This window comes from Sitodiplosis mosellana, unplaced genomic scaffold (genome assembly GCF_009176505.1).
Source record: "Sitodiplosis mosellana isolate CC-2019 unplaced genomic scaffold, AAFC_SMos_1.0 Smas_scaffold_5, whole genome shotgun sequence".
NCBI lineage: Eukaryota > Metazoa > Arthropoda > Insecta > Diptera > Cecidomyiidae > Sitodiplosis > Sitodiplosis mosellana.
Window position 1 is genome coordinate 2,552,554 of NW_022595248.1, and position 27,731 is coordinate 2,580,284.

Genomic DNA, 27,731 nt, shown 5'->3' on the forward strand with positions numbered 1-27,731 from the left:
TCTCTCTCTCTCTCTCTCTCTCTCTCTCTCTCTCTCTCTCTCTCTCTGCGTGTGTATGTTTCGTTTTGTGTCGTTGTTGTTGCTGTTGCAAAACTAGTGCGCGGCTATTTTCTTGGGAGCGAAAGAGAGAGCGAGAGCTTTTGACAGATTTAGCCGTTGGATGTTGATATATCTTGCAGAAGTGGATATATGCTTATGGCTTTATTATGCTATTCTATTCGGTCGTTTCAAATACAATCTAGATTCTCTCTGCTTTGATTTCACAATGCACCGAGAGACAGAGAGAGAGAGAGAGAGAGAGAGAGAGAGAGTGCGAGAAAGAGAAGAGGAAAATTGAGTTCCATTTTCTTTAGGAAAAGACGGCGAATTGCTGATTCTCGTTGATTGCTTTTGTATGGATATGATTGGCAAACTATTTCGCATTCACAGTGTGGCAAAGAGTGAAAATCGAGCGAGCGAGCGAGCGAATATCCATAGTTTGAGATCAGGTCAAAATAAAAGCGAAAAGAAAGAGAAACAAGCGCATAATTTATCATATATACGCTACTTTATTTTATCCTTGAGGTCTTATTAATTCAATCTCCTGAATGCATTACTTGCACTCGCTTTCCACTTGTTCGCAAAAAAGAATTAGATGAAAATTACTTGACCTATTCACACGCGATGCATTCAAGTCATTGTGCGCGCTGGCATATGGTGTAGCGCGCGCGCTCACGCGGCGGGAAAAGAGAACACAAGGCACTCCAAGAGAGCTAACTAAGTAGAAGAACGGAGAAAGAGAGAGAGAGAAGGCCGAGAGTGAACACAAAAAAGAATTTGTGGTATTTTTATTCTTTTCTTGCATGCATATCGCGCAAAAATGTGCAAACGAAGCAGCAGCAGCAGCACCGAGTACAGCATATTCCTTTTTAATAATACAAAAACCTGGAAAACAACAAGCAGCAAAGTGAAAAGCAACCCAAAGAAAAACGAGAAATAAAGAGAGAGAGAGAGAGAGAGAGAGAGAGAGAGAGAGAGAGAGAGAGACAAAAAAAAACAAAAGAAAAACCTGACACAAATTGTAAATAAACATAAATCCAAACATATGCAGTTGGAACCGCATTCTGTACACGGATTTTTCTAATGAATTATAAAAACAAAAGAAAACAAAATGAGTTTGTTGAACAATAACGACGAACGAAATGTAACGAAAACAGAAACGCGCTGATTTGATTTGATTCTGACACTCTTTTTTTCTGCCTTTTGTTTTAGCAACCAAAATAGTTTATTCACTTGCCATATTCCATTGGATTTCGATTTGTTGCTAAGTTGTCTTCAGTGTAGGTCTTCTACTTCTTCTTGAAAGTTTTGCTCGATTTTCTTTTCGGTGTTGTTGTTCTTGTTTTTGCCTCCCGTCAGTTCAGTTGAAGTGCGAATTTGTATGTGCCGCACTATATTCTCGGTTCGAACCGCATACATGCGTGTGTATGTGTAGCAAACTGAATACGGGATAGTTATTTTTAAGCATTAATTTGTTCACTCTCTAATAAATATCGGGCTTCAACACAAAACACTGTGTTTCAGTGACGAGAAGCTGGCCGATCTTTGGCATTCTCTGTCTCTGTTACTGTTTCATCGTTTCGTCTCAATGCCCGAATTTTGATATAGTGTGTCTCATTCCTTCACGTTGCTGTTGTTTGTGGTGTAAGAGTGACATGAAAATTAGTTCATAGACCTTCCTAAAATAGAGCAATTTTCTCTCTAGTTCATTTAATGCAAGTGTATGCGAATTGTGTCGGTGTAAATATGCAATATCAGTGCTTTTTTGTTGTTATTGTATGTGACTGGTCGATCGGCTGGCTGCTTCTGTCTCTCCTTCACCCTTTCGTACGCGCTTTCATGAAAAATTGCAAAATAATTTCCATTGTTTTGTTGGTCGTTCATTTTTTTCCCTTCTATCGGTGTTTCGCTTTGGTTCTCATTCGTCGTCTCCTTTTTTCTACTCTCTCTCGTGCTTACGCATAGTTTCGATAATTTCGACATGTTTTTTTTCGTCGTTGTTATTGTTGTTGTTGCACTAGAAGTCGTGATGGGATTTGTTCAGCTACAGTCGCTGTTTTGGTTGCAGTGATTCATATGTTGGCCGTGTGTGCGTGCGAGCGCCTTCTTATTGTACCCAATGCTTCAAATTGAACGGGTCAATTTTTATGTATGTTAATTTTGGCAGTTCGCCGTTCGACTGCACACGCCTATTCGAACCTAGTTGATCTATCCGTCTGCTCTGCGATCTGCGACGAAATCACAATGCAGTTTGATGAAAGGCCCAACAAATTGCAATCGCCCAAATCACATTACTCATTCGGATCGGTGTGTCTCGTTCGCTTGGCTCTCTCTTCATGTGTGTGTGTGTGTGTGCATCTGCGTGCGTCTATGTTATAGTTATGTTGTTCTCAATTAATTATAAAACCATTTGAGTTTGTTTGTTCGGTTTCGACAGGCCGGGCCATCGACGATATGTCAGTTTGTTCACATAATAAATAAGTGTTATTGGGATTGGTGTAATTGGAGTGCTTTCGGGAGGGGGTGTGAGTGTGAGTGTGATTTGGATCAATCGATCGGTTCCAATACACGACACGGTGTCCAATGCAATTGATGAATAATTGCTCAAAACAACAAATCCACCAATTTCAGTCCGTCGTTTTTAATTTGTTGTTGTTGTTTCACTTCAAATGTGATATATAAATTATTTAATTACAATCACTGTAGTTCCGTGCTTAATTTTCATTTCATTTTATTTCCAACACATACAGTTTAGCAAGCACTTCAGAAAACAAAACACACTAGCTACAAACGACCCAGTTGAGGATTAGTATTATTTTCGCTTTGGATATATGCAAACGAAACGTGACGCACACAGGAAATAAAGCAGTTGTTGATGAGGAGCAGCGAGTGCGAATAAGCGAGTGAGAGAAGGATATATATGGAAATATTCACAAGAGCAACACAATAAAAATACGCTATAGGGATTCCGTGAGTGTGTCAAAGAGGAATGAAGAATTAAGTGCAATTAATCGATTTGATTTTCATTAAAATGTGCTAATGAAACGATCCAAAGTAACGAAATACTAAGCGGAAGTAAACCAACGCAAAGATAAACACACACGCAGAAATCAAATTTAAAATTGAAAAAACGGAATGAAAAAATCGATGAAAACCACGATAAATTACACATTTCAATATGCTTCTTGAAACGAGTCGAAAACGAGTACAAACAGACAAGTGGACGTGTGTTGATTAAAATCAAGAATTCGATCAGAAAATACAAATCAAATCGAAATTGAAAAAGTGAAACCAGAAATAAGTGAAAGAAAATAGTGATTTGGCTTTGTTCGATAGCATCCAAATTTGGCGCAATCATGTGGGAAATACGTTTAGAGTGTGTTTTTAGCCAAATACAATTATCGTAGTTGGGAAAAAAAAGACAAAAAGCATCCCCAGTCAAATCAAACCGCTTAACCGAATTGAATTCCTAACATATTTGCATAGCTGCAAATTTATTTTGAATTTATTTCAAAACGTGTCGACAGACAGAAACGGAAAATAGAAGAAGAAGAAGAAGTAAAACAATTGCAACAAAAGAATCTGCGGTGAAACAGCGAGCAATCACCACAAAGAAAAATTTCGAGTAAAAAGAAAATAAAGACACAAAAGATAGAAGAAGTGTCGATATATACGAATGTGCGCGCATATGTGCACCATTTTAGTTTGACATACAGAAATCATAATTTTTGCTGTCGTTCGGTGTGCACCTTCGTGAATCAAGATCGAAAAAATAATAACAACAACAACACAGTGTCAAATTTTCTTTCAAATCATTGTGGCTAGGGAAAATGCAACAGCCACCATATTCAACGCAACAAGTCAATTTCAATTATTCCGCACAAAACAATGAACCTCCAGGTAAGCATAGCATGATTGAATATTTCTGTAGTTAATCTTAAAAGATAATCGACTTTATTTGCCAAAAGAGAAAATATTTTCCAAAAAGAATAAAATCCTTTTTCGAAAGGGAACGAAATTCGATTTGGACGGAATCAGTGATTTAATAATGCAAAAATTCAATTCACCAAAAACCCAAAATTGTTGTTCTCTTTGTTTCATCCAATTCGTATTAGCGATTGCACCAAATTCTCCTGGGTCAGCAACGACCACAACAGCAACAACGCCAACCGCTGCAGCGAATGCAAACTCGTCGACGGGCCGAGCTCAGATAAATGGCGGCCGCTTTGATTTCGAAGACGGCGGAACGTATTGCGGAGGTTGGGATGAAGGTATAAAAAAGCACTCGGCAGACATCAAACAAGAGCAAAATGCTCATTCACTCAACTCATACACATACTCAATCACTCACCCATGCATCATCATGTCTCTAAAAATGTTTTCCACTTGGTTTGTTCTCTCTATCTCTCTCGTTCTCGTTCTCGTTCTCTTGAAACAGGGAAAGCACATGGACATGGCGTGTGCACGGGACCAAAGCATCAAGGCGCTTATTCAGGTGCATGGAACTATGGCTTTGAAGTGTCTGGTGTTTACATCTGGCCAAGGTAAAGAATAAAACATAAATTTTCCAAATCTAATCCATTTTCAATTCATTTAATGTCACCGTCCACTAATTATATGGTCACATTCGAATGCTCAGATCACATACACACAATTTAGTTTATGGCCGAACGAAATAAACAGAATAAAAATGTTTTGCTCGATGAAGTTAATGAAAAACGACCAAGGAACATAGCGAATGGAAAAAATGTAGTCCAACGCCATAATAATAACATTTAATGGCATTAATAACAACATGGCAAATGGATGTGTCATGTAAAATATGGGTGAATGTTGTGTTCGGGCGGCTTATTATGTTCGTTTATCGTTCTGTTGTTGTTGTTGTTGTTGTTTTTTCGGTCATTGTAAAAGACGATAAACGACGGAAGCAAATGTGTATAAGGCTCTCATGACTATGAGGCTCGGAATGGAAAAAGGTGCAAATAACTACGAGCGCGTTGGATCATTTTTCCATAAATAAATTTTACGGTGAATAACAAACAGCAGAGAGAAAAAAATCATCATTATTTATCAACTTGAAATTGCACGTGCGCCACAGTGTATGTAGTAACATTTCGTATTTATTTTATATCTCCTGTGTGAGAGCCATCGTACTCGCATATGCTCGTTCGCGCGCCGCGAGAGAGAGAGAATATTCAATGCAGTCAGTTCGTACGGTAACCAGTCAACAGCCAATAAATGTGTAATACTTCGAATAAACACATTTCAATTGAATACCGTTACCGTTGCGCATTTGACTACTATCAGGCGAATCGATTTCCTGTACAATCTTGAAATATCTCGTTACATATAGCATTTTCTCTCACTCCGTTTTCCATTAGCGAAAACATTTTTCTCTTTGCCTTGCTCGGCTTTTTGCCTTCTGGCACAAAGCATACAGCTACTAGCTGATTTGATCATAGACATTTTTTTCTCCTTTTTTACTTTTTACTTCTTCTTCGTTCATTTGCTTCAGTTCTTGCTATTTTCCTACCCAATCGCACATACATTTCATAGAATTGCTGTGTTTGTGTGTTTCTTATTCGCTTCCACACACTTTTCTTCCACTGTCGCTCTCTCTCTCTCCCTCTCTTGCGCTTCCTGTGGCGGAAAATTCATGTCTATTTTTACTCAAAAAACACGACCGTGTGTGCGCTAAATGATGATTAACTCTAGGCACGCATAACAACCACAGCCGATTTATTAAAAGACTATAATGCTTAAATCATCCGAACACCCAACCAATATCGTTTTAGCTGGCAAAACGTACACAATCGTAGATATTTACGCATGAACGAGAAAAGTCAGAAAAAAGCAAAGCAAAGCACCGAGCAGAAAAAAAGGAATACACAAAAGCGCAAAACAAGAAGAAGAAGAAGAACGAAACGAAGACCGTTTTCGCTTGTGTATTATATTGTATCTCATTTTGTTCTTTCCCGAATGCGCTACATATTGTGACGGCAAATAGAGGAATTTTTTTGCTTCTGCTTCTTCTTTTGAAAGGAAAAAAAAACCGCTTTGAATTCCTTTCGTTGCGCGCGAGAGAGTGAGCGCATTTATTTGCATGTTATGTGTGTGCACGACAGCGGCAACGACAACGACAACGACGACGACGTCGGCTGCCTTTTTCACGTAATTGCTTCCAATAAAATAGACTTAATATCGAATGCCTGGATGATTTTGAACGTGAGAGGAACAGTGGGGCGGGCAGGTTGAACGAAATTCAATGGAAAAGAGCAATGTCGATTACTTAACAAACAAACAAACAACATTTGAATAATTGACCGGAAAATTGCTTTCGATATATTGATTGATTGCGATGAAAAATGTTTTGAAATGTTTTTGTTCGCTTTTTCGCACAGCAACACACATTGATTGACTTTATTTTAATATTTTCCTTCTTTTACTTTACACCCTCTCACATTTTCTCCTCTGCATCTTTCTACATCGTTGCTATTTTCTTCACTTTCCCGCTTCTCCCTCCATTTTCAACTTGACATATGCCAATTAGATTGATTTGTTGCGTTTGATTTGTGTTTTTTTTTTTCTTCTAAATCGCTTCGTCTAGTGGATCATCATTCGAGGGTCAATGGCAAAATGGAAGACGGCATGGATTAGGTGTGGAAACTCGAGGACGATGGATTTATCGCGGTGAATGGACCAGCGGCTCAAAGGGTCGTTATGGTGTCCGACAAAGTGCTACATCAACAGCGAAATATGAAGGAACTTGGGCGAGTGGCTTACAAGACGGATACGGCTCAGAAACCTATGCTGATGGAGGTAAAATACATCTATATATGGATATAATTCAATGTCAACACAGTTTATTTGATTAGAATAGATAGCTGATATAATCAAATCAGTTGAGGGTCTTCACTCGCACACACACACACTCTTTCCATGTAAATAAAAACATGAATGGATTGGAATGCTCACTTTAACGATTTTTTTTCCTTTTTATAATTTGTTGGTGCTGTTGCTACTGGGCAAAAATGGTATTACACATCAAAAACTGAATGAACATAAGCTGCGAAACCTTCTAAATGATCTGATGTTGTCGGTTCATTTTACTCAAATGCTATGCAATGTGTGCTGCTGTTAAGCCATATTTGCGTGCGGTCACATAGTTTGCACACGTAAACTCTGGCCAAACCAAAACAGATAAGACGGTTTTGAAACCCTTTTGCTAATTCTCTTCTCAAATTACCGTTAATACGTACAAAAAGTTTTCTATCCGGATAAAACCCTATGTGTGTATTTCAGTGAACCAACCGATTTTCAAACCACATCATGTATTTCTTTTCAATTCATTTCTGTCAATAAATCATAACCCATGAAGCCAAACTTTTTGAGCAAAAAGCACATCAAACACATGCACTAGTTTGTGCTAGTTTACTTTTTTATATCGAAACTTTTGAAGTTGTTGTTTCAAAAGTTTTGCACACCAAAAATTAAGTCAACATATTGTGGCGGCGGTGGTGGTGAATTCTTCTTTGCTTTTTGGCATTTATGATTGAAACTGGATATTAAATCAATATTTATGTACATTAAAAATGGCTGATTTGTTGTTTTAACTCCTGCATTTTAGGTACATACCAAGGTCAATGGCAAGAAGGGAAACGACATGGCTACGGTGTTCGAACGAGCGCACCGTTTGGTCTTGCATCACACTATCGACCAAAAAATATTCAAACATCAATGACTTCGTTGCGAAGCAATGAAGGGGGCAGCGGAAGTGTTGATGCCGCTGAAAAGCGTAATCATCGGATGGACGAAATTCGTGGCGGTTTTGTGTTGAAAGCCAAATCCGATGAATCTCCAGCACGACGAAATAGTTTAGTAGACAAAACGAGAAAAGGACTTTTATCGGTAAGAAATTATTACTCAATGCACATAAATCATCGTTCAAGTTTCAAAATTACATTTCGAATGTAATTTTTCAAACTTGAAATGGAGAAGTTAAGGTAAATGCTGGATATTTATTGAAAAATAACGCTCATCTGCAGGGCTTAAAATTGAAGAAAATGCGGAGCACCGGCGATTTGGAGAAGCGTGGCAATGCATCGGGCAGTATTAGATCAACAATATCGACTGCATCATGGATTAGTACAGGATCATCACAATCTGCTATATCAAATAAGTATGAAAAATGACATGCTTCAAACATAGTGATAGATATACTCAAAAGTATACGTTGCTAATCCGTTACTTTATCCATTTCTTCATCCGCAGGTCTGTGCAAACAGATTCAAATGCCAGTTTTACAGTAGATGAAGAGCACTTAGATCCAAGTGTAACCGAAGTGTATATGGGTGAATGGAAACGTGATAAACGAGATGGATACGGTATTTCAGAGCGTAGCGATGGCCTTAAGTAAGTGTCGAAATAGAAAACTATTCTGCTGACTTCATTGAATCTCATCATCTTCTCTCTTCTCCTCCTCTCTTGTTTCATTTTTCCAGATATGAAGGAGAGTGGCACAATAACAAGAAGCATGGCTATGGTGTGACCACATTTCGTGATGGTTCTAAAGAGGAGGGCAAATATAAATACAATGTATTGATAACGAGTCAAAAGAAGAAGCATTTGTTTTTGATGCGATCGGCAAAGTTTCGTGAGCGCATCGATGCAGCGGTCAGTTCGTCACAACGTGCCTCAAAATATGCATTACAAAAGGCTGACATTGCGGTATCACGAACGGCGACTGCACGTAGCAAAGCCGAAATGGCCGATTCAGTGGGCGATCATGCACGTGTCGATTCGGAAATAGCGGTGGCAACAGCGCGTGAATTTGCGCCCGATTTCAAGCCATCGGTGTTGGATCGTTTCGAGCGGCTTCGGGTTAGGGATCGTTATCGATCACCAAACGATCCGCCAATGCCATCGGTGACGGCGCATATTAAACCTCACCTAATGACACAGGCCAGCAGTAACACAACCCCAAATCATTTGCCAACACAGGCCAGCATCGATTCGACGCCACAAAAACAACCATCATTTCCAAATCAAGCCTCACTCCGTCGCCAGTCGATGCTACAGAAACAGGCATCGATCGATGTACCGCCCGGTGCCAACATCGGACCGTTGCCACAGCACACATTACACTACACACCTCCAATTGGAACGCAACCACCATTTAAAACGTATCAACCGGATATGTACAACAGTTACGGCAATCAAGAGCCATCCAATCTATCCAATTACAATACGCCGAATCAAAATGTTTTCACTCAGTCAAATACACAACAATTTAATAATAGTAGCTATACGGGCAATGTTCCACAAATGCAATCAAAGTATCCTGCAAATAATATGATGCAATCGCCGTACGGTGGTGCTGGCGAATCACAAATGCAATATGGACAACAGTATAATACTCAGCAACAGTCCTCATACCAAAATTATAGCTTAGGTAGCCAACAAGTGGATGGAGCACAAGATTACCAAAGCGGTGCCGTTTCACAGTATGCCAATCAACAATATTCAAATCAAAATCAATACGATCAAACGGATAACACACCCGATTTGGGGCCTGGACCATCGAATTTACGACGAAACTCACGTAACGTTAACGAATCAACGCGGCCACACATTGGCTCATCATTTTCACAATCTTCCATCGATCATTTTGATCATTATAAACGGCCACCGAGCCGTGATTCATCCGTAGATAGATATGCACGTGCCGCCAGCAGACTGGGCGGTTCACGACAACCATCAATCGATCGAAGCATTTTACCGCCAACAAACAATTTGAATCCGTCACAAAATCAAGCCACCGCTGACACCGTTGATCGTAACACACGCGCGGGATCTGCATTTAGAAACATAGGATCGGTTGCAATGACACCAGCAGTACCAAATCAGTCGTCAGGTGAGTTTTTTTGTTTTGTTTGAAAGTTTCAATTGGTTTTGGTTCTATTTCAAAGCATTTCATTGAGATTAGAAGGAGATTTTCCTAATTTGACCCATTTAATTTGGTTTTCTTGCAGTCAATCCAGCTGGAAATGGTTCTGTAATGACTGGCATTGGAAAGCCATCGCCTCGCGCATCATTGACATCGTCGAGTGTGCAGCCAACGTACTCAACGCCAAATCAACCGTTCGAAGATGTTTTGCTGCGACAACGAAACCTAGGCCAAGATATAATACCATCACCACGTGAACCGAAACGAACAGAAAGTCTGTACACGCCTCAAAAGCCAGGCGTTGCTGCAGCATCAGCTGGAGGTGGTGGTGGTGGTTTCTTCGGTAAATCCGGTAAACTTAAGGTATGTATCCGACTCCCATTTTTCGTCGCAAACCAATTTCCTTTCGTTTGTTTCTCTTTTTCGTTTCTTCTTCTTTGTTCGGTTGGTATAATTTGTTTCTCGGTTATAGACGACTTTAACACAATAACCAAAACTAACAAAATGCAATCCTATTAATATCAATACATGGCCCCGCGTGACATAACTCGACAGCGTTTTTATTTTTTGCTGTTTCTCTCTCCCTCTCAGCTCTATCTCTCTCAAAAGAAAATAAATATACAGTAAAAAGTATTTTCTCGCATATTTTCATTGTTAACCGAATATTTTCGAATAACCCAGTTTTTTGGTCATTGTTGTTGTCACTGCTGCTACTTTTTAGCGCTAACAATGTGATTTCGCTAATATCGAACATTCTTTAGGCAAGAGAAACAGTATGCAAAATAAAACGTCGTTATTAACGGTATTTTGTCATACATATTGTGTGTGTACTATATCCCGATTGATTGGATTTGATAAACAAGCAAATGTGCGTATGTCATTTTAATGCCAGCCAATTTGCGACCGAGTCGTTGCGAATATAAGGGGAAAAAAGCATCACGAAGAAGAAACAAATCTATTCTGTGTTCGTCTTTTTAATGGAAAATTCTAACAACTGTTTCTTCTTATTTCTCTCACACACATATTCGCGAGCTTAGCCTATAGACCGATGTAACGAGCTCATCGTTTCAATTCAAAAATAGCGCGCTATGTATTCACATGAATCCTCTCGACTGTTTTCGATTCATATGACGATGTCTCTCTCGCTTGAATTATTTACTTCGTTGAATCATTTACATACAGTTTTTTTTTGTTCTTTCCTTGCTGGCGCACTGATACCCATAAGCTCAATCATCGTCAGTAGAATCATCATCAGCAGCTCTATCTCTATCTCAGTCTCATACATTCGCCGCCGATTCGACAACTGCAATCCACTTTGATGATATGAGCCAGTTGATGTGTGCGTGCGGATATGAATACATAGAAAAATCCTTCATTTAATCGCTGTGTGACATCTTCTTTCGCACAGATAAACCGACAAAATATATTCATCAATTGTACAATAGCTTTCAAGTGAAATGCTAGAAACACTCTCGATGGGCTCAGTGTGAGCCAAGTCCTCTTGGTGTGAGTATGTGTCAAAGTGAGAGAGAGAGTGAAGAAAAGCGCGTGTATATATTTGTAATGTCATTTTCAATGCGTTGTGTTTTCAGTCGCTAGAAAATAAGAGGCGAGCAAAAGTGTGAGAGAGCGAGAGAAAACGAGCTTAAGTTTCATTTATTTTATTCGCCAGCAGTCACGGATTTTCGTCAGTATTTTTTCAGTGACTGGTCGTGTGCGGCATTTTAACGGTGTATTTTCATATTTCACTTCTTTTTTTCTTTGGTTCAAAGAGTTCGTCAATAGTTTTGCGTATCATATTGCAATTGTGTTTGATTTTCAAACGAATTTCATCGAGTCAGAAGTGGTCTCATTTTCAAGCCAACGTCAGAACACACACCGACGGAAAAAGACAAACACACTCCGACGGAAAGTTGTTCAAAAAAGACAGATCGACAAAAAAATTTGAAAACCATTCTAATTCATCGTCAAAACCACTTGATCAGAGCAAGCAATAAAACAATTTCCGTCTCGCTGCCACTATCGGTCGTGCATCGACAGATTCATCTAGAATGTAAACAATCAATGTGATTTGCGATCAACGGTGTGATCTCCCAGTTCAAATTGTCAACACATTTTTATATCTCACTCAGCCATTTCAAGAGCCAATTAGTTTTCAATCAATTTTCTTTTATAGTTCATATTAATTTATTTTCGTTTCGTTTTTGTTTTTTTTTTCTATTTCGTTGGTTTCGCCAAGTGCAAAACAAAGACTTGGTCCACGCTCAATGCATTTTAATTGACTTTGTCGATCATATAGACAAGTTTGCATACATAATCATTTTCAATAGCAAACGAAACGTTCATCAGTCGCATTAGCTCGAGCAAATTGCTCATGTTAAAAGTGTGTGCGTTTGTGTATATATATACGAAGAAGCGCGCTCTATCTCTCGTTCGACTAGCTTGAATAAACAGCACAGACTGCGTGTTTCTAAATTTAGGCGCATATAATTGCCAGTGAAGAAGAAACTAAGGAGAGACTTTTTTTAAAAATACAATAGAAATCCATTTCTCATTCATTCGGCTTCGAAACGGTTACCTTTATTTTCGACACAACAAAACAACGATTCCGATGATAGAGAAAATAAGTGCAGGCGAAAGAGAGAAAAACATGAGCGACTCCGTGTCGACGAAATAAAGCGATTTTAAAGCGAAAAAAAAAATTAAAGAAAGAAATACTCAGCCGAACAAATTGACTGTGAGAACGAACGGGTGGGGTGTGAGTGTGCGTATGTGTCTCTCTATTCAGTTAAACGTACCGAACGTTCAAGCGGACCAATCATTTAATTCGTCAAATTTCGATTTTAATCCTTCATCTGGCGAACGAACACAAGGTCAGAGCAGTGAATATATTATTTTGCGGCGACAAAAAAATTGAATGAACACTTTGGATTTTGGCATTTTCACTTTTCGAATTAAAAATTTGAAATAATAATCATTATTCGTCTAAAGAACGAAGAGCCAACGTAACCAATCGCACGTTCGCAATAAACGATCGTTTGTGATCAATTTGTGCTGACCGTAATAGATGATCATTTAGAATGCATTGGTATCAGGAAGATGATTATGAAGACGAAGAGGAGGATCTTATGTTTTCGCCGGCTTTGTTAGCGCGACGAGCATCAGAAAGTTGGATTGTCACTCCACCGGTTGAGGTGTATATTCTAATTTCATGGCTTTTGTTTTTTTCCAATTCGTTTTAACCACACGCAAAAAAAAGAACATTCAAATCTGCTCCAAACGCAGAAAGTATGTTTGATACCTACGAATTTCAATGTTGTCCACTAACTCCAAGCCTTAAAACCCAATTAACAAACAAAACAATTTCAAGCAATCAATCAATCTAATTCTTTTTGTGTACAATTTTAAGAAGCCGATATTCATGACAAATATTTTCTTTCCATGGTTTTTTTTCTCTTCTATCGTCGAATCGCTCGCTGGCACGCCGTATGTGTTTCCGCGTCAAATTTATCCGCGAAATCAATTTTTCCCGCGTGATATTCATTCACAAAAACGAAATGACACAGAGTATTCCAATTGCATTGCCATTGAGTCGAAAAAAGTCATTGCCTGATGTTCAGGAGCTTCCGCGTGCTACGTATCCAATGCCTCGCGAAGAAGTGTCGGCACTTGGTTCAGCACGACGCGAAGAAGTCCGACGTCAAATCGAATTAAGCGAACGGTTAAAGGCTAATCCACTGCTTTATTTGGTCAGTCCGCAAGTGAAGGTACGTTTTGATTTTGCCCTTTTTTTAATTTCGTTTTTTTTTTCTTCTTTCATTTCATTTTCAGTTGTTTTTCTGATTTGTTTTCATTTTGTTTGAATATTGTTGCTTAATTTTTCTCATTCGTTTGTTGATATGCGACTTGTCAGCAACAGCGAATTTACTTTTCTCGATGTGTGCGTGCGTGTTTTGTGACAAGTATTTTCAATTTCCTTCAGTTTTTGATGTGAAATCAATCACGATGTGCTACCTAATAATTTTCAATTGTTTTTCCCAGACTTTTTTGCATTTCACAATGTCAAAGATCTTTTGATTTTGGTTTTTTTTCGTTTGGCTATGAATTTTTTTTCCTAGATCCGTTTTTTTTCTACATTATTTTCAAACCACAATCGAAACATACACGAGAACCTTCCGAATCGATCGTTAATACGGCCAGGCTTGTGTCAATGAAGTTGTTCTTTTTACTAATCAAAATTCCAAATTCGAAACCAAACGCATGAATAAACGTTTATATCCGCTTCCTCTAAACTCTGCATACACTCTAATTTTTCTACAATTTTTTCTCTCGCTAGTGTTAAGCTACCCAAAGAAAAAAAATATATATATTCATCGAACATCTGTTATGTTTTTTTTGAAATAAGATCCATTTCTCCTTGGGGAGAGTAACGAAACAATATTTTGTTTTAGAATAGAACAAACGAATACAAATAGCAATCTTGTACTCGTTACCAAAAATAAATTAAAAGAATTAGTTTACTACTCATTTTATTTTCTCTCTCATTCTATATTAGTCGCGACTGACCATGACTTATCTTTTATTTGAAACCAACAACATCTATGTATTTGCAAAATTTACAATTTACAAAAAACACTATTTATAAACCTTGTTATCCTTTTTCGTATCCCTTGTTACTACCTCGCTCTAACATTACCTGCTGTTATCCGTTCAAACACTCAAAAAAACACACAAACACATCGAACAGAGAGATTTGTAGGTATGTTAGTATTAACATTGCTTTTGATCCAATCAATTGCTCTGATTACCAGAACAAACAAACCGTTGTATTTCATTCCATTTCTCAGAAGCAATTCGATTGAAACCACAAACCAAAAATTTATAATTGATGTTTACATGTTTTTATTTTGTCATCTAATTCAAAAGTCGAAATTGGTATCAATATGTGTACAAAAAATGTATGTTTAGACCATCGCTATTTTAATTTTTTTTACCTCTTTTTGTTTTGGATCCATCTAATACGCAAATTGATTTCTAGTAATGTGAAAAGCTTGTTTTTATTGAAATTGGTGTCTCGTATCCATTTATGCGCTGAAAGTGGAAGTGATTGATGGATAAAAGAATCATCAACTTTTCCACTTGACATATTCACCCTTCATCTAGACTGATAGATCTGATTCCTTTGATAAAAATTCATTGCTATTTTTTGGCCAGTTTAGTTCGTGGGCCACGAATTGTGGCTCATATCATTTGCAAATAGCTACCATTTTGTTGCTAATACCATATGGGACATCGGATTTTCGTTGGGCTCTCATTTTATTCATTGTTGATATTTCGTACATATGAGCTATATGTCTTATAGATGTGTCGTTTAAATATTTAAGTGACAGAGATTGATTTGTGTGTTAGGTTTTTGTATTTTGGATAGGGGCGACGAATTTTGTAATTCGTTAATGGGTTACGCCCAGGATTGAGTAAAAGATGTTTTCATCATAATGAAGAAAACGAATAAAAAGCACCAGAAAATGCTCTATCATTAGTCTAGTCTAAAGCTGTGCATGCAACCGTTTTTTTTTACCATATCTTTTTTCTCGCTGGTTAGATTAAGTCGACTACTTTAAGCTTGAAATCGCCTTCAAACCGCCGACTAATGGCGATTAATCAAAAATCAATAGACAAATCGTCGAAAGAACAAGTCGATGTAACCGCAGTGGAATAGAGTGAGCTTAATTGAATGATTTACCTAAGTCAATCAGGCTAAGTGGAAAAATATACCCACAATCGAAGTGAAGTAAAGTCAAAAAGCTTATTTCTGTTCTACAGGAAAAATGAATCACTAGCCTTAAATGAAGCGGCCCTAAGCATAATTGAATTGGCTGTAGCAGAAATTCCATCATTGTATGATTTCCACAAGGCGAACTTGTTGTACACTAATCAGTGATTCACTGAAATTACTGAAATTATACTTTAAAAATCAATCCATCCACTTGACTCGTTCTTTCACTGCGTTCATCGCTTCTAATTCGCTTTTAGTTGTCTATTGCTGCCAAATAGATCTATGATAAGTTCAATCATTACCATAAAACTGCATGTTAGTTGTTGTGTTGCCTATCGATAAATGGTCATCCGTTTATTAACTCATTTTCTTCTGCTCGTGAGGAAATTTTTTCCAGAATGTTAACATTTTCATTCAATGGCCTGGAACGTGTATTAATGTAAAAAAAAATCTCTTATTTTAAAAAGCAATCTCCGCTTCGCTGGCATGCAAAACAAAAAGCTTGAAGCTCCAGTATTTTGTATGATACGGACAAAAAAAAAGTTGATGCGAAATCGCAATTTCACGCTTTCAATATGTGTGTTTATTTAAGAAAAAATCGATGTAAATGTCGGTCTTTAATTTCTGCAACTCTGGTTCATTCATGTCACGCATTTTGCTAAGATTAAAATACTGTTCTACCATTATGCTTGCGAGCCGCTTCTCTTGAGCAGATTGTATAGAAATCCATGTCATTCTCTCTCTCTCTCTATTGTTAAAATTATTAATTCTAATCGAATTTTCTCCACCATTTTGTGCACTTTTTCTCTCTTTCTCTTTTCATTTTTTATTCTCGTCTCTAGGACTGGTTCTCGCGCCAGCAACTAGTTCTGCTGGTGCTAGTGGTAAACATAGCTCTGGCAATAATGTTCTTCAGAATGCTTACATAGCAAGAGGCGTATTTTATCGTTAATGCCGTTTTACCGTGTTTATCGTTTATAATATTCATCAAATCCATCGTCCGCGACTACATTACGGAAGCAGTGAGGTTGTGTGCTGTTCAGGACTGCTTCATCATATTCAACTCATTCAATTTATGTGCATGATTTCTGATCATGAACAATTTATTATTATCACTTCTTCTTTAGTTGTTTTTTTTTTTGGTTCTGTACGCAACGGAGCGAAGACACTCCGGAACGAAATTAAAAAAATAAAATAAACAAGCAACAAAACGTTAATGAAAATTAAACAATTTTATTTTTTAATATGAAACCAACGAATTATTCGACATTCGTTTTGTTTGAAACGAATTTAACGACAAAAAAAACAATTGGCATTTGAATTATAGAAATTATATCATTTCTAAGGTTGTCTGGAACATTTAATTTAAACTTAATTGATTATAGAAATTGTTTTTTAAAACAAATCACAATGTCTTGAACAACAACAAAAAAAGAAAACTTTAACAACAAAATGAAAACCATTGAGGAAAAACAAATTGAAAAAAGACACACCTAGAGACACAAAAACGAACATTTTTTGAAGGAAAAAAACACGTTTTTATAAGAAATACAGCCACAGAAAAGAAGATGAAACTAGCGAATAGAAAGAAAATCGAACAAATTTGAATTGAATATCGACACTGTTAGACACTTATATATTCTAAAGAAACATCTCTTAACTCAACTCAAAGTCACACAATTATTTGAAAGAAACAAAAAGATGAACGTAAACCAAATCAAAACAAAAAATGCTAGAAATTTGAAATTTTATAAAGAAGAACAAGGAACACATTGAAAGTATATAATAAACATTTATAAGATAGGGTTGGTCACATATATATATATTTGAGTCGCTAGCGGATTGAAGCAAATAATTAATTCTTTTTCTTTCTCGAGTTCGTATCGATGTTTAGACGATGACATTTTTGTTCGATGGAATATAAAAATTATTAAAAAAAAAAAACAATTTAATTCAAATCAATATTTACTGTTGAAATCGATAATTTAAATGAATATATTTTAAAATGAAATGTCTCCTATTTGAACGTTATCCAAGAGAAAAACAAACACAAACGAAAGTTATAAATCCTTCTAATATTTTAATTCGTTGGCCAAAACAAATATGTTTTTGTTGCTACTGTTGATTTATCTCGAAATTGATTCGAATTTCTTTATTGTATTTATTGTTAGTTTGAAAAAAAAAAACATTGTTATTTCATTTCATTTTAAGACACGATCCAAATCTGCAATCAAAAAAAGCAAACTTTTCTTCTTATTTGTTGAAAAATTTCATTTTTTTCTATTGGTTAGTTTTATTTGCCAAAGAATCCTATTTAATTTGAATACAAAATTCAGTTTGAGTCTTCTTTTTACTTTCATTTCATTCGGAACACTAAAAACAGAGAGAAAAAACGGAACAAAAGGAGAACAAAACATGTATAAAATGGAATATGTTTTATTGTATTACAAAAGAAGCAAACTTTTTGTTATTTAGAGCATTAAACACACTTGACATTAGAAACAAACAACCAAAATATTTATATACATGTATATTTCATTCTCATACAATTTACAATTAAAAACGTTTATTCTATTCGATTTACAAAAACGATTTTGATGATATATCACACACAAACACATACCCACACACATAATGATCGTGAAAAATGGAGAAAATAATGGCACCCAACTCAACCAATCCAAAATTGTTCCCAACTCAATACACCGTGATCAAACAAACACACTCCTTCTCTCATTCAAACTTCAATTAGACCACAAACAAATGGTAATATTCTCATTTTCAGCGACATGAAACACGAATTATGAGTTCTTTTTGATATAATTACGATTTAATTCTCTGGTTTTTTTTTTCTTGTGAAAATTCTGTACATTTTTGTTTAATTTTTTTAGGGCACTATTTCCAAGGCACACGATTGCAATCGTGTACGATCTTTTTGAAATCGTGCATAGATCGTTGCCTTGGAAATAGCAAACATACGATCATAGACGATTTTCTCCATATAAAAACAATCATATTTGATTGGAAAAATTGTCCACCGATTCACAATCGTGCGCTTTAGAAATAGTGCCTTTAATTGTGAATTTTTTCAAAGAACGAAAAGAAAAATTGAAGAAAATTTGATTTCTGGATTTTAATCAAATTTTCGAATTTAAACCAATTTTCAATTTACTGTACTGTCTTTGATGATTTCCTCCTGAATTATGATTTCAATAAACGAACGCAAACAATTTACCTTTGTATCAAAATTGTGTTTTCAAATTAAAAAAACAAAACAGCCATCCGATCCACAAATTATAAACACATACACACAGAAATACACACTCACAAATAGCATGAAAATTTTGGAAATTTTCACAAGTTTTTAAAGTCAATTTTGCGCGTCAATATATAAACGAGGCAATATTGACTTTTCCGTTTAAAATAGATTGCTTTGACAATTTAGTGGCGACATCAATTTTGTAGCTACGATGATCGCAATGCCATTTTTAAATTGAAACAACCCAGAATAAAATAGCAGCGTGAGACCAGACATACACAACAAATTAGGGCGAATTTTCATTGTGTTTTTTTTTCTATCGATGTAAGTAGTTAGATAGTTTTTTATTAATTGTTCAATGGCTGGGTCCCGAAAAAAATGCATCGATGCTCTGATTAGCTTTTTAAAATGTGATTTTAAACAAACAAACAAACAAAACAAAACAAAACCAAGTCCAAGTGGTAAACCAAAATGCTTAAAATGGATTTTTTGAAAATAGATAAATTACAAAGACGAATTACAAAAAAGAAATGAAGCGGCTAACAGTGCCAAATCAAAAATTAGAAGAAGAAGAAGAAGGCGAAAAAAATGGAATAGAAAATTGCTGTCTCAGCCACTGAATCTTTTTTAATCTTTTATCTAGATTAACGATATTTACATCTTTTGAAAACAATTTGAAGCAAAACAAAAATTATATAGAAAAAAAAATATAGAAAAAATGTGTGCACACAAATCCAAATTGTAATCATACAACAAGTATGTGTGATAGACATGTACACTTTGTTGTTGGATGTAGACACTGCTGTGTGTGTACTACGCTGATATAGATTGAACCACACAAAATCAAGTCCAGTCAAACAACTTTCGTTGCATTCGCTTTGCAAACGGCACAACAACGTGTAAACAACGAGTCTGGCAAATGCCGTAAACAAAGTGAGAGTGATTACAAACGATTCGCAATTGCATTGGCGATCAAAGTTGTTTACATTTCAAGTTGTTTTGCACAGCAAAAGCGTTTGTGCGTTTAATTTACCAACATCATTGACACTGATCGCACCGTGAAATCAATCAGGTGATTGGAACTACAGTCAGCTGGTGACTTCACCAATAAACAACAAACAAATGACCGTAAACAAATATCTTCAAACATCGCTTGTGGCCATTGCTTATCTTGCACAATCAATAAGTGATTCGAGTTTTTGTTGATTTAGCCTGCCCCACTCAGCAACGTAGTGAGTCATTATTTATGCAAAACTTAGTAAGCTGAAGCTTATTTTTGCACTCAATCGTCACAATACATCTGATTAACACTCTCAATCTTTGAATCAACAAAGCAAAATCCAACAAGTGCAAGCAACTTTCATATTGGTTTTCGCTTGGGTTTTCGTGATTCACGGAACGCGTGGATTTCGCGATGAATCTCCAAACTTTCGTCAATTTCCAGTGCTACTTACGCAGAATTCTGCTCTATTGACGTGTTCGTCTCAATTTCATCATAATGAACGATCGATACATCACATTTAATAAAGAAGACGAAGAAAAATGAACGATCGTTCGATGATGTCGTCGATGATTTATTCAATAAATAACCATCGAAATAAACAACAAATGAAATTTGTAAACAACAAAAGTGTTGTACATTGTGATAACATCTGCGACTTACTACTAAATTCTGTTCAATCGATCGACGAAACATTTTCGTTGTTCATTTCGAAAAGAGCATCATTTTTCAGTGACAACGATCTTATCACTTGAATTATTGGGTAAAGTTCACAATTCTCTCGTTCTCTCTCTCTCTCTCCTTGTGTCGATCTTCCGATCGACACGCTTTTGCTACATGTGAATCTGTGCTTATCACACAAACGATCAAAATGTTGACGAACAGATGCATCAAATGGACGAAAGACAAAACTTCACACTTTATCACAGCACACAAAAACCATTTATTTATAAATAATCTCGGAATATGTTGTTCGTTGTTGTTTTTCGGTTGTTTCGACATAATAGCCTATTAACGGCATTTTCGATTTTATATGTTATATATGGCCTTGCCGATATGTGTACTATCATGATGATCTAACATGTATCCATTAATTTTCGAAGTTATCGTTGAAAATAGCATGAATATTTTTGAACTAGATTTTATGATCACTGCTCTCTCTCTCTCTCTCTCTCTCTCTCTCTCTCTCTCTCTCTCTCCCTCTCTCTCTATCTGTCTATCTCTCCGGACCGTGTAGCTCGTTTCTTAAACGAATGCAACGAACAGTTACCGTAGAAAATCGTTGACTTGATTCATAGAGTTTAATTAGAATGATCCACAGTGGAGGCAATATATAAAAAGAAACAATTTCTTTGCATCAAATGCGCCAATCTTAGTTTGTGCAAATTCAATTCTTGTAAGTACGATTTTGATTGTTTAACAGTTCTAATTCATGTTCAACCACACACACTAATTTATGTAAAACAAAAACAAAAACAAAAACTACATTGAGGAAATAAAATTCTATTTATTAACAATAATAAACAAAACTTGATTGTCAATTCTTTTTTGAGATTTTCGATGTTTTTTTTTTTCGAAAAACGTCATTTTACTAAAAAAAATGTTTTGATGGCAATCTGCCATTGGCAGAAGAGTTTTTTTTTTTCAAATAAAATAAAGCAAAAATATTCACGATTCAAAAAAGTAAATAAATGTCTTCATCAAGTGTGCAGCAAATGTCTTTTTTCAGCCAAGAGAGTGAATCTCACCAAAAGCTGAGTGAATGACCATGGTATGTACTTTTTTGGTTTAATAAACCAACTTTCTTTTTCTGTTTCGGTAGTTTTTGTTTGATTGCTCGTTTAGTAAAATCATTTTTCTCGTTCACAAAAACCGGAATTACGTCTATTCAATGTGATGAAGTAGCTTAAAACTGTGGTTATCCCTAGCAAAAACTTAAAAGTAAACAACGTTTCAATTTCAAGACCCCAACATTCTCGATTATTGCATCAGAAACGTCGCAGTTAAATTTTAGTTCGTTTATTTTCAATCGAAGAAAAAGAAAAACTTTTCGCGTGCACAAAATTCCTGTGCATCGCATTTTTCTCCGACTGAAAGCAGAAAAAAAAACCTCAATGCAATTGGCAATTTCTATCAAAGAAATATATGATTACGTCGTAGGAATTGCGATGGAGGATAAACTCATGTCGATATACTCTAGTTTTTTTTTCTGTTCGCCTATCATCGTTTTGTTTATATTGCTCCCGAATCTAATTTCACGGTTCAAAATCAAAATACAAACAAAAAAAAGAGCCAAAACACAAACACAGACTCATCACTTGGACATGGAGTGGATTACGTGTCTATGCAACGCCATTGTGTGTTACGAAAGGCGATAACGCAATTGATAACAGCAATACTTTGCAAAAGACTCATTCAATTAGTGCCGTCTGTTTGCGATACGAAGTGCACATGGGCAACAGATCCGTACACAAATACACCAGAGGTTGGTGATAATGGAGCGATATGTATGAAATTTGGTCCGAACGACGACGACGACGACGACGGCGTGTGATAATACACAATTTTATTGTGTTTTCTATGACATACTTTCTGTCTAGTACACAAACGGTTGTTTTTGTGCGTCTGATTTAGTTTGACCGAGGGGGGATAATTTTGAACGGAAAGTATTGCAAAGAAATGCGCAACCAGCTCTAATTTCATTCTTATCTCACACGGTTGAAGAAAGCCATGCAAAAAAACGACTACGTTTGGCCGATTGGGTGCATAATCGTTATTATCAATCGTACGTGATTTATATTAAATGCGCAACCGAATTGGAATCGTCCGTCAAAATGCACGTCGTGTGAAAATGCCACGGGCAATCTCATTTTAGTTTCGAAGCTCAATGAAAGCGAATCAACCAGCACAATGTGAAATAAATTGAGGAAAAAGACGCAAAAGCAATGGCATATCAAGAGAATACAGGAAATTAAAAAAAAAAATCTATTTTTTCGCCAGCGATAACCGAGAACTTGACGATAAAAAGTTTTAAAAATAAAAACGGAATTTTGTGAGTGTTTTAAACTCACTGCATTTCAAACAAAAACATACACAATTTGGCAACACTGAGCGTACAGATTGAGGCGCTGGCTGGTGTTAAAACTCGAAACCTGCTTAACAGAAGCCTTCGAAAAATATGAATTCACAGTGTTGATGTGTTTGTTTGCGCGTAGTAGTTGGGGACGAGTCGATTTGCTGTGTGTGTGGTGAACAAGTGTGTGTGTCGTGTCGTGTCGCGTCGTGTGAGTGTGTGTTTGTGTGCATCAAAACAACCAGCATATGACTGATACACATTGATACAAACAAGAAATAGCAGCTGATTTTTCTGTATACAGTTTTTGTGTGGCTCATAACAACATAGATTGGCTTGCGCGTGTATGCCGTTTTTCTTCTCTATTTCGGCCTGTACATAAACATAGAAATTATTATTGTTATTATTCTTGTAGCCGTTTTGGTTGTGGTGCTGCTGCTACTGCTGCTGCTGCGTCGTTTGTGATCCAATCGCAACCAAACTTCGAAGCACATACGCAATAACAAAGACACCACAAATCTATCGCTCTCCTTACCGTACACAAAACAGAGTGAAAAAATAAATCAAACACAACAGTTGTGGCAGCAACTAGAAGACGCGAAGTGTACGAAGTGTTTTAGGTCTATCTGTCTCTTTTTTTTTTACCTAATATTTAGAGGAAAATTCAAGTCATCTCTTTTGTATAGTATTAAAATTGTGATTAATTTGGTGGATTTTATGCAACCACCAACAACAAAAAAAGCAATGCAAGTGAGTAGAAATTCCCTTCCGAAAGATTCTCCATTTTTTTTCGATTTTCAGCGAAGACCCTCTTCGGTTCGGTGTATGAATAGGCATTTTCAATACTAAAAGCGAAGAATGAAACTTTTTTTCGGTTAATTTATTCAAAGAATGAATCGTTAAGCAAAAAAAATGAACCGTCATTTTCAGTTCAGTGATAATAAAAGATGATCCCAATTGATGAGCTGTCATGAAAAAAAAATGCCCAAAAAATGGAAAGAAAATCATTTTTTTTAAAGAAATCTTCGTCTCCATTTGTTTATAAACATTCGTTTTTATTGTGTAACGTTAAGAAGTGAAACTCGATTGCAAATCGAATTTCTACACATGAAATGTCAAAAAAGGTCGTAATTGATTCGAAAAAATAGTGATTCTCGCTTGTGATTCGTGGGCATTTCAAAAATATAGTTTATCGAGAATAGCGAAAAGAGAAGCGAAGAAGAAAAAAATGCTGATTATGAAATAGTCTTGAATGACGTTGTTCCTATTGCTTTCTCTGTTTCAATCGGACGAGGCAAAAGCAACAACAACAGAGAAAAAAACTACTGCTGCAAAGTTGCTTGTGAACGAGATCAAGAAAATTGCGCTCGTGTATTTGAGGTGGTTTTGTTGAAATAAAAAAGAAGCACGTTCATCGCGTATCGTTCGACGTAATGTTTTATATCACGATTAGACGATATGTGCGCGTCCTATTCACATATGATTGAGCTAAAAATTGCACACACGACTAGCAAACGAACGACACGTTGCGTGCAAAAGAGTGAGAGAGAGAGACAGTGCGAAACAACGGCAAAAACAAAAGTGATTTGGTTTTGCGATAGATTCACGTTTGATTTTGCTTCTCTTTTTATTGATACATCGTCATTATTGCGTACGTATAAATCACACAGCACACACCATCGACACACGAGCAAGTCTTAATCAATCTCTCTCTCGCACAGCGCTGTCTCTCATTCGAGTGTGGTGGCTCTCATATCAATTGCGTAGAATGGGCACACACTTGACAAAAGTGTGTCTATGATTGATTTGTAAAATGGAATTAGCATATATAATTTTTTGTAATTTGCTGACACACACACAAACAAGGCTTGTTGTCTCTGTTTATTTTGTGCTCGTTTGGCGTCGATCATTTGCTCCAAAAAACGATACGCGAATTTCGAACCGAAATAAAAGAAAAGCAGACAACGAAAAGCAGGAAAATAATTCTGAACACGCGCTGCCCTTTAATGTATTAACAGTTAGTAGCTAGGGAAACAGATTAATACGCATTTACACATTGAAGGTTCCACGAAGTTGCGTGTATTTGATTTCTGGTACGCAGTCCATACAAATTGTTGTAGGTGATGTTCAACAATAAAAATGAAATGTGAATGACGTTTTAACGATTGGCACAATTTTTTGTTTTCTCTCTGCTCTTCACTTCAATTGCATGCAAACAAACGCGATATTCAATCGCATTTCAAATATTGTTTTCCTTTTTTTTTTCTCTCGTTGTTGTTTTCATCTTCTATTCGTTTCGCAAAGCATTATTTATTGTGTTGCCTATAATAATTTCAAATCACATACAAAGGAGAGTCGCCTTCGTAGCACTGAAAAAAATGTAGCATCACATAACGTTGAATTTTGAAGTACGCATACAATGCCACAGCTGAATGTTAATTGTAAACACGGGCCATACAACCAATACATGCATAGGCGAAAAAATTTCACTTCAAACATGTCGATTCAATTGTGACAACAACAAAATCAAAACAAACATATACGCATCGACCAAAACGTACTTGCTTCAAAATGCTGGTGAGTGTGTCTGTGTGTGAGAGAGAAGAAAAAGTCAAAGTGACAGGCTGTGAGTCGGTGCTGTAGACTTTACACGCGCAGCCATTCAAATCAACACAATCAATCTCTTACACTCACTCACTCACTCACTAACTCACTCGTCCTGCAATGGAGTCAGTGTGTATACAGAAACGAAGGGAGAAAAAAAAACGTAAAAACCAAAACAAACGTTTCGGACGAGTGAAAGACAGTGTTCACACATCTTCGCTCTCACTCACAGCTCTCTGTGGCTCTATGTTTCTTTCTATTACGACTCGGTATACTGTGCTGTGCTGTGTGTATGTGCTGGTTTGTGTTGGTGTGTTTTGTTATTTCGTGACCGACTGTCGTTATACGCGATGCCGTATGCATGTGTGTTCGTACGCGATTCAACATCAACAGAGGCAGCCTTAGAGCTCCGTGAGCCAGCACAAAATATGAGCACTAGACTTCAGAGCAGTCAAACAGAATGAATCGAGCACACACAGAGAGTAGTGTTGTGAATCGCGTTTTATATTTGCACTAAGAGTTGGTTACCATTTTTTTTATATATAGACATTTGTAGAGATATTTTGTACTTTAATTCGGTCTAAAGAAGAAAAAACGACACAACACATTTTGTTACTTGTTTTAGTTTATGGAAAAAATTGAGTGTACAGAATTGTATTTAATTATTTGCCAATCAACAACAACAACAACAACAACAACAACACGAACGGTGAAGAGAAAAAAAACAACGTCAAATTGTTTTTCATCACCATAATTTTTTGTTTCTTTCTGTGCCGATACACAAATTCTGAATTTGAAGTTGGCAGTTCTGTGTTACAAACTCGATATAATATTAATTCTCATTTTATACGAGATTGAAATAGATAGTAGTGTAAACAGTGCTGTTAATTGTACGACGACGACTACGACGAAAAAAGTGTAGAAAAAAAATCAGCAAAAGAAAAAAAAACAAAGACAAAATAATTGTGTTTTTATATGAAATCGACGACAGGCAAATAGATATTGAGAAATAAAAACAAGAAGTGTACACAAAATAGAATAACACAACAAGTAATGAAAAAAATATAAATAAAGACCAACCGATATACATACACAACACTGAATCGAATCGTAAGTGCTGTTGTCCAATTCAAAAGCGTCATTTCAAACGTATATCATTTAATAGTTTCGAAATTTGATGTGCTCACTCGAACAAAGAGGATACTTTGGAAGAATGAGAGAGATAGAGAAGCGTCTTTTTCTCACTCTAGAGAGAAAACACCGATGAATTCAATTGATGTTTGGTACGTTTTTTATAGATCGTGATTCATGCGTTCAACGGCCAGAGAGAGAGAGATAGAGAACGAGTTGTTTGTGCATTATTTTCCAGCTGTTTTCCGTCGAAAAATTTCGACTCTATTTTCGTGTTACATCTGTGTGTTGGCGACGACATCGGTGTTTTTCCATTCGGTTCCAATAGTCGCTTGGGCTCTTCCTCAGATTGAAATATCGTTTATGGAAATGTTGTTTGATTGATTGGTGGTGTGTTTTGCATTTTTGCCGCATACATCAACATGCACGAGCCTTATCTATCGATCGAATTTAAGTTGCCAACAAACCGAAAACCCCTTGCAACAAAAGAATTTTAATAGCAACTCTTCTTCTTCTTCTTCTTCGTTTTTTGTATTCAATCGAATGGGTTGATTGTTTCTTCCCCCACTCGTTTCCGATGCAAGTGGGAAACAAAATATCCGCAACAACAATTCACTTGCGTTCGAAGTTATTTGAATGGAACAAAAAAAAAATACGAGCAGATAAACTGAGCTCAATTTTCAAGCCATGTATGCTCCGTGTAATAACACACGGATGGAGAGAGAAAGAAAGAGGTTGCTTTTTCGGAATGAAACGAAAATGACATAGCAATGATAGGACCAACTGCATCTCCATACGAGAGAATAAAAAAAACGAAATGAGTAAGAGTTAGAGAGAAAGGGAAAGAGAGGAAAAAAGAGGCAGCACAGCAAACGGTGAATCAGTTTTAAACGTGTTGTTTTT

General features: G+C 36.5%; 2 protein-coding genes across 21 annotated transcripts in view; both read left to right on the plus strand.

The window, feature by feature from the left end:
• LOC129566970 (junctophilin-1) overlaps window positions 1–18,350 on the plus strand; it is a 27,296-nt gene extending 8,946 nt beyond the window's left edge. For 4 of the 9 annotated variants that reach the window (XM_055443413.1, XM_055443410.1, XM_055443411.1 and 1 more), the window contains exons 2-12: window positions 2,790–3,939; window positions 4,155–4,310; window positions 4,478–4,583; window positions 6,647–6,858; window positions 7,667–7,947; window positions 8,085–8,218; window positions 8,311–8,451; window positions 8,541–9,952; window positions 10,071–10,348; window positions 13,552–13,752; window positions 16,604–18,350. In XM_055443413.1, the coding sequence (XP_055299388.1) occupies window positions 3,870–3,939; window positions 4,155–4,310; window positions 4,478–4,583; window positions 6,647–6,858; window positions 7,667–7,947; window positions 8,085–8,218; window positions 8,311–8,451; window positions 8,541–9,952; window positions 10,071–10,348; window positions 13,552–13,752; window positions 16,604–16,690 (3,078 nt within the window). In that variant the 5' untranslated portion in view covers window positions 2,790–3,869 and the 3' untranslated portion in view covers window positions 16,691–18,350. Of the gene's footprint in view, window positions 1–2,332; window positions 2,711–2,789; window positions 3,940–4,154; window positions 4,311–4,477; window positions 4,584–6,646; window positions 6,859–7,666; window positions 7,948–8,084; window positions 8,219–8,310; window positions 8,452–8,540; window positions 9,953–10,070; window positions 10,349–13,551; window positions 13,753–16,603 lie in introns of those variants that run through there. The other 5 variants (XM_055443416.1, XM_055443419.1, XM_055443418.1 and 2 more) reach the window with 2 other exon arrangements.
• A 4,538-nt stretch (window positions 18,351–22,888) lies between these two features.
• The window catches only part of LOC129566897 (RB1-inducible coiled-coil protein 1), a 24,529-nt gene continuing 19,686 nt past the window's right edge, over window positions 22,889–27,731 (plus strand). For 2 of the 12 annotated variants that reach the window (XM_055443279.1, XM_055443275.1), the window contains exon 1: window positions 23,399–23,843. The gene's annotated coding sequence lies outside the window, so the exon portion shown is untranslated. Of the gene's footprint in view, window positions 26,981–27,731 lie in introns of all 12 variants that reach the window. The other 10 variants (XM_055443277.1, XM_055443270.1, XM_055443278.1 and 7 more) reach the window with 8 other exon arrangements.